The sequence below is a fragment of the Bemisia tabaci genome, chromosome 3 (genome assembly GCF_918797505.1).
Source record: "Bemisia tabaci chromosome 3, PGI_BMITA_v3".
Lineage (NCBI taxonomy): Eukaryota > Metazoa > Arthropoda > Insecta > Hemiptera > Aleyrodidae > Bemisia > Bemisia tabaci.
Window position 1 is genome coordinate 51,148,895 of NC_092795.1, and position 7,822 is coordinate 51,156,716.

General features: G+C 35.7%; 1 protein-coding gene across 1 annotated transcript; it reads left to right on the top strand.

Moving 5' to 3' along the window:
• The first annotated feature begins 21 nt into the window (after positions 1-21).
• Positions 22-7,288, top strand: LOC109036205 (phosphatidylethanolamine-binding protein homolog F40A3.3). The gene is made up of 5 exons (XM_019050197.2): positions 22-1,308; positions 3,387-3,513; positions 4,134-4,271; positions 5,343-5,418; positions 6,194-7,288. Exons 1-5 carry the CDS (start codon positions 1,090-1,092, stop codon positions 6,462-6,464), a joined length of 831 nt encoding a protein of 276 aa, XP_018905742.2. The 5' UTR covers positions 22-1,089; the 3' UTR covers positions 6,465-7,288.
• The last annotated feature ends 534 nt before the right edge of the window (positions 7,289-7,822 follow it).

Consider the following 7,822-nt stretch of genomic DNA (forward strand, 5'->3'; position numbering starts at 1 on the left):
ACTTCTAACTAGATTGATGTGACCTGAATAGATCTGTTTACAATCCTTACTCATTTTGGACTGATTCACAGCGTTGCCTCATTAAATTTTAACATTGTAGAATGACTGCAAAAATATCTGAAATGAATGCTTTTTCCTCATTTTGCTAAGAACCTATTTTCCTGGAATGACGCATATTTATGATGCCACAGACCCCCCTCATAGTGTGGGGTAGAACAAGAAAGGTTAGTAATTAATTACGAGGGGGAATTGAAAATTCCAAATTTTAACCACACTACGGAAAAGGTATCAGTTCATCGGTAGCATTAGAAGAGGTTATGTTGTTGTTTGGACCCAAGTCAATAAAATCCTTATACGTTAACGTCTAGCCTATATCAGTCCGTAGGTGACGAAATCGATTATAGGGAAGGGGCGTAACGAATAATTTCTCTTAATATCAATCTTATCTGAAGACTATCTAATTTACTCATCAACATTTGGTGATGAAGCTTTCGAGGAGAAAGATGCCTCTCCTTACAGTATTAAGTGAATAATGAATTCAATTTGATCTTTTTCGTGGGCAAAAGAACCGATGAAGGGCTGAAGAAAAATTGCAACTCGCAGAATAGACATGGTCACTTGAAGTGTGATCAAAAAGTGGTTTCAAATTGTGAATTTTCAAAAGTTACAATGTAAAACGAAATTGATCCTCAGAGCTAATTATCGGATTTTGAAGCCATGCGAAAATGCATGCAAGTATAAGTGATAGTTATAAGCATTATAAATTCAGTGTCCAGTGTTCATGTGTTCGATTTTACGGCACCTGATCAATTTTGACCTGATCTAATAAATTTGTTCGTCGAAACCACCATAGTGTGTTTTTTCGATTTCATCTTGAAATGTAATCATACATGGAATGGAAATGGAATGTAAAAAGATCATATTACATAAATTTAAATCTTCAAAAAAACGGATTGATTTTGACGGTTGATTTAACAAGTTTTTAGAAGAAGCAGTGGATAAAAGGTATATTTTTTTACCTAGTTTTTATGTGCACTTTTGCTCACTGTGAAGGCTCTCAAAAGTGTATTACCTCCTTTAATCGTCAAAATGCACTGGTATCAAAAAAGTGGACAAAATTTATGGATTCAATGTGGATTTTGGATTTGGACCATAACACAGGAAATTGTTTCTGCAAATTTTACAACAGATCCGACAACGCAAGTGACTGGGACAACCCCTAAGCCTCATCGAGAAATGTTATTTGAACTCGAGGCCCATAAAATCATCCCTGATTGCATAGATGGGGCACCACCATATCCTGCGCAGGTGAGTAAAAGAGAAAGTGTCTTTTAACATGATCCTCTTTATATTCTAATAAAATTATTTTTAAGAGCTCGATGGACGGGGTGAGGAAGGAGAGTAAGACGGGCCAAAGGTCGAATTCCAAAAAAGGAATCAAAATTAGGAGTAAGGAAAAAGTCATTAAGAATATTGTCTGGCGGGGAATTTTTCTTCGAAACATCCTTTTGTTATTCAATTAAAATTATTTGCTCATTAACCGCCTACGGGCGATTTCGACGATTTCGCTGGCCGCAAGCCGCCGTAGAGGGGGGGGGGGGTGGAGGCGACCAGCGACTAGGGAGCGGATCTCATAGTCATTGAATACTTCAAGACGATATTACTTACATTCCTGGACTAAATTTTGAAATTTGGAGGTACAAGTTCTGGCTCAACTTAGAAAGAGCTTGTGTACCATTAGTTTTCCTACGTGCATGAGTGTTTTTACGGATGAGCCGACTTTTATAGTTCATAATTGCAAAATAAAGTCCAGTTAAGATTTTAAGAAACAAGAATGCAACGAGGAATGATAAGAGAATACAAGCTCAAATTCAAGTCATTTGACTTCCTCCATTTCTGCACTTCAGTCGGACAAATGTGGGGACACTAAATCTTAGCGGATGTTGAAACGCTTTAAATATTTGGGCTACTAAATAGACTTTAACCCCCTATTGCATGAATTAATTTTGGATCACGGATTTTGAAATAAAAAAAAATTTCTGAAAGATCTTTGAAAAAAATTGAGTCCCAAGTTTTTTTGGGGGCGGGAGGGGGCTCTTCCCCCCCCCCCCAAATGGCCCCCCAAAGTGGTAGTTACAAATATATGTAGGTCCATACAACTTTTATAAAAAAAATTAAAAGAGAAATTACAGATATGTGATTCTACATGCAACTTTGGTGAAAACCCTAAAAATAGATGTTACATGAAAAACATGCGTAAGTACATTTCATTGAAAAAAAAAAAAAAAACATTAGTCTTGCCAGAGATTAGATATTGTGAGACATAAATATTTCAAATATATTCAAAATATATTTGAACGGCAAAAGAGTTCGACAAACAGAGAGCGGTAGTCAGAAAACTTACTAAGTCCTAGTAGCTGTATTCCATAACTTTTAGCATTATTTTTAAACTTCATTAGAGGAAAAATTGGCTTGATTCAAGCAGAAATTTGGTCAAATTTACCGCTGAGAGGATTTCCGTTATGAATCGATTAAGAAAATATTGCTTGTTTGAAGAAGAAAAGATGCGCTTATATTAAAAGCAAAGTCACTTACATTAAGCAGAAACCCGCTTTCATTCAGGTATTCTATTCTTGATTCCAAATAAAATCTTCTTGACGGCATACTCATGAATGTTTCTGCCTAAATCGAGTCACATTTGCACTATACTGCTCTCTTTTTGTGCCTTAGTAGGTTGATTTATTTTGCAAGGAAAGCTTCGTACTCTTAAAAGATGCCTGTCATCCTTAATATATTGGAATATCTCCAATTTCGTATGATACTTTGCAAACACCTCTGTTGTGAAATAGTTGCCTGAGGCTTCGTGACACGCTGCGGGTTGGCGACCGGCCGGCCAGCGCGTAACGCGCATCAGCGCCTACAAACCTAAGTGGATACTTCAAGCATTGCGCAATGCGTGAAGTGTCCCCTTAGGTTTGTAGGCGCTACCAGTGCGCGTTTCGCGCTGACAGCACGACCGCCGCCACTCCGCTCTATATCAGGCTCTAATATTTAAACTCGCGGAGTCAGCGTTTCTCAACTCATGATTTTGAAATGTTTGTACACTCTGCATGGAATATTCTCATTGAAATTCATGGGGGAAAAATATGTATTTAACGGAAAATATAATGTGTGTTTTGTAAATATTAAGGTGGTCCCGTGACAAATTTGATGATACCCAAAGAACTTAAATTTTTTTCATTTTGTGCTTTTACTATGCTGAAACGTGGTGTACGCGCAACCAAACGCTCAAAATTAGACGTATTTGACTCTAAAAGATCGATGTTCAAATGGGTTAAAATTTGTTTTTAATTTTTATTAAATCCCTTTGTTTTTATTTTCTCCAGATAAAATTTCTCGAGAAAGTGGAAGTAGACTTTGGGAATATATTGCTCGTGAATGAGATCAAATTTGCCCCATATCTGATAAGGTATCCAATGAAAAATTCAACTTTCTACACCGTGATGATGGTCGGTAAGCTAGCCCGGATAACTGCATTATACATCCGTTTAAGAGTTTTCATATTCTCAGTCGGATTAAATAGTAGTTCATTCTCAGAGAAAATGACCAAAAAATTACTATGAGCGCATAGGAGAAGTCTGAAATTCACCTCTAATTTCACAATCTGCGTAGGGAATATTCTTAGTTCTGCACTACATATTTGAAAGTATATGTCATTGAAGTTTAAGTAAATGAGTTACCCCGTTTTCACAACTTCATACGCGAAGTTAAAAAAAGCAGCTGTTACTCGTATGTTACACATCTCTTCAAACAAACGCAAACAACAGGAATACTTCTATTGATTCTATTAACATTCGGGTTATAGTATAACCTAATTTATTGGAGTACTACCAAAATTAAAGGAGGTACTACCAAAATTAATGGGGGTACTACCACAAATAATTGGACATTTTCATATATCACCCAATATCTCCGTGCTCTTCTTTTCCGTGTCGTAATCTTTGAACCACTTTTTATTGGAGGCAACTCTTCCTTCTGCTCCGATAAAAGTTTTCAATTAACCCATTTAATGCAGCTCCATTCAATTTTTCTTTTCTTATTCTCTGCCTCGTGTCCTTTTCTTCTCTTTCTAGGTCTAGATGAGCCAAGTGAGGAAGCGCCAACTGACAGGGAGTGGCTCTATTACTTGGTGTGTAACATACCAGGACTGACTATTTTCCAAGGAGATGCAATAGCCAAGTGGGTTCAACCAATGCCTAAAATGAGCACAGGTAAGTTTTAAGTATTTAATTTGAGTGGATGTTCAAAATTAAATTAAAGCTATTTACGAATATAAAATGTTGTATATTCATCGACTCAACTATACTGATCCGATCGCTAAATCTGGATTTTGAATTTGACTGTTCCATTTATAATATTACTGTTCAAAAAAACTCTTCCCTGTTATGATTTGTGTCAAGAAACTAAGCATTGTTTTAGTAAAATAGGTGACAAAGTAATGCATTCAAAGAGAGATGACTCGAGTTGAAGCGTCTCAAAAGCTGTTCTTAGCCTTCTACATATATAGGATGATAATTTGGAACATTTTCATAGCAGTGCTATTTCATAATTTTTGGAAAAGTCAATGAAAATTATGATTTTAAACGTGTTTTTTTGTTTAAATATCTTGAAGCAACACTATTCTTGGGCGGTTTGAGTGTCTCTCGGCATAACGCGTAGGTACGTCGGTTCCTCTGGTTCCTGTTTTCGTCATAATTGTTCGTTTCTTCATACTTTCGAGTGATTACCTGTCTCCTCAAAGTGTTGATTACGCATGGGTTTACACGCGCTAAATTGCCGATTTAGCACAGATGAATACAGTTACATTCTCTTTTATTACCACCATCGGGAAGGCACAAACCCCCAAAAATAAATACTCCTTTTATTGCTTATTTCTGTATTTTCACTTATTTGTTCGAGTCAAATTGTATATCGACGGTGAAACTACCAAACCACGTATCTCGGTTTGCGACGTCGCAGACTTCCTGCCATACTTTATTTTTTAAATAGAAAACTACTCAACGTGAAAACTTCCGTGATTTTTCCTCTTTGTGCGGAGAAAAAACTGTGAAAATTGTAAGGAATGATATTGATTTGATCTCCTTCAAAAAAATAAAATGTGAGTGGAGATTTTTAAACACCGCAAATGAGATACGTGGTCTGGTAGTTTCACCGTCGATATGTAATTAATAATTATGTTGCGATTCGTGATCATATCGAATTAAATGATGAATTTTTCTCCGACTACAAGAGACAATGATATAAAACGTAGTAATACATGTTTTCCCCCTTTGTTAATATAGGAATGCATCGCTATGTTTTCCTCATATACAAACAAAAATCAAGAACAGCTATAGTTGAGAATGAAATAAGTGCCGGGTAAGTTTTCCACCACTTACTATATCATGAAAAAAGAAAGGGTAAAAAACGAGAAACAAGGCTAAAAATACACAACAGAAACCACTATTTAACCTCGATTTCTTTGAAAACAGAACGTCAGTCACATAGTTAGTTGGTTAGATGGTTGACAATCAGCAACTGTGGCTATTTACGACGGAGTCCAGGAGCATTAGGTTTTGAAGCTCAGTTAATGAGTTAGTTAATTTTAATAGAGACATTCTGCATCTCAGAGCATTAATGTCCTTACAGAAAATATGAAGGGTGAGTGCAAAAACAACAATTTAGATTCTTAACTTAATGGAAGCAAAACATTTCAAAATTTTGGTTGTAACATTGGGATTATCGTTGGTTAGTGCAAAAAAGAAAGAGAAGAAAATTTCCTACAGCCGTTGTTTTAAAAAAAAGAGTAAGTTATCAGAAAAATGACTATAATTCCAGAAATTATATATGAGGCATACGACTAGTGAAAAAAGTATGCTCGGACGAATATTTTTTGTCTTTAAATCAATAGTTAATAGACACGTTCACCATAAAAATAGACTTTTTCATGAACACTTTTAACCAACAAGATAAAATATTTCGGATCGATTCACTATGAAACATTTTATGAAAGTGTTTTTTTTTTTTTTTTTTTTTTTTTTTTTTTTTTTTTAGTATTCCCCTTTTTGAGGGACACTCTGAAAGTTTTTGTACGGTAAGTATACCTTTTGAAATTGCAAAGATTTTATCATTTTTTTTTTTTTTTTAACTCAAGACGTTCAGATAAAGACAGAGCAGGGTTCTCTCATCAGCGATTTGCAGAGAAAAATAACTTCGGCAAACCGATTGCCGTCAACTTTTTCGTTTTGATGAGTCCGTTTAATTTGACGGTCACGCCTTTTCCCGACGAGAAAGTTCCCGAACCAACCGACAATTACCTCGAGGAAGCGCGGAAATTAAATGAAGAAAAGGAGAAACGCAAGGAAATGAATCAACAAAAGGAAGAAAAGCAGCAGAACTCCACTCTATCGACTCCAAAAAATTAAATACCTATCATGAGGAAAAGAGATGATAAGTGACTGCTTGGGAAAAATCTAATGATTAATTTTTTTTTTAAAAAAAAAACAATTAATTCAGTAGGTAATAGGACAATTGTTGGAGGCAATTTTTGAAAAATACGCATATTTTTGTAAAATATGTACTTGAGTAATTTCTACTTTTATTTTCTGTATATACCACCGTGTAATAGCTCTCAGCGTTGAGGTTCCCATATTTCAGAGGGTTTTCTTCCTGACATGCATCTACAGGGTGATCAATAAGTCTCGCATCATTGGCACCCGACATCGCCCCTATAAGATTTGAATAAATTGAGATAGATTGAGACTTGAAATATTTGCGGAGGCTCTAAAGTCGACCAAAATTTTAAGGAGACAACCTCAAAAAGGTCTAAGAATCCTATTAGTTATAGCAGTGGTGCGAAATTTTTGGATCGTTGTATATAATCAATCATGGTCACTTTGAACGATGTGTGTTTATTTTACGTAAACAGAATGTCTTTTGAATCCACGTTTGGAATAAATAGTTTCCTCAAACAAGCAACACGAATCGAAGGCAATCTATCAATAGATGAGGAAATAAAAGTTCCACTGTAAACACTAAAATTCGGGTTTACTTCAGGATATTGTGAGCAAGAATGTAAAAAAAGCGAGCCCAACTGACACGCTTAAAATCGGACAAAAGACGACATAGTTTTAAGAATTTCACAGCATATCATAGTTGTAATTTTACAAATTAACGGACAAGATTGTTTCTCTCCTGTCTTGGGTCAGTTTTGCCCCCATTTTGTAATTCAATAAACCTTAAAAACCAATGGTCCATTGAGTATTATTTTCGTGAAACCTGTGATTTGAACTTCCTACTTGCACAATTCGTATAACTATGGGATTGTCCACGAGAAACGGGGCTTTAAAGTCCATATGAATGCAAACATGTCAGTTGAGGACATTTTATTGAATCGGATTGAAAAATTTGATTTGAGATTCCGACGGGAAAATCGCCTTGGGTTTTTTAAATAATTAGTTGTGAATGTGTGGTTTGCCAGAGGAAAAGTTTACAATTGGGATGAATCTGGGGCAATTCAGCCGATGTGAAACGGACATTGTGTGTCTAGAACCAAGCAGACTAGAATTTAAAATAGCTTCTTCTTGCAAAAATATAAGTTGAGTTGCAAGCTTCAAACCACCGCAACTCCGGTTTGATTTGTGACATTTTTGGGCATTTTTTATGCCGAAATGTTCATAGATCACTCTCGCATACTTTGATATTTATAAGTGTAACATATTTTCAACATATTCTGAACCGAGGTTCCTTTTCTCTGTAAACGGTTACTTACGCCCAGATTTAG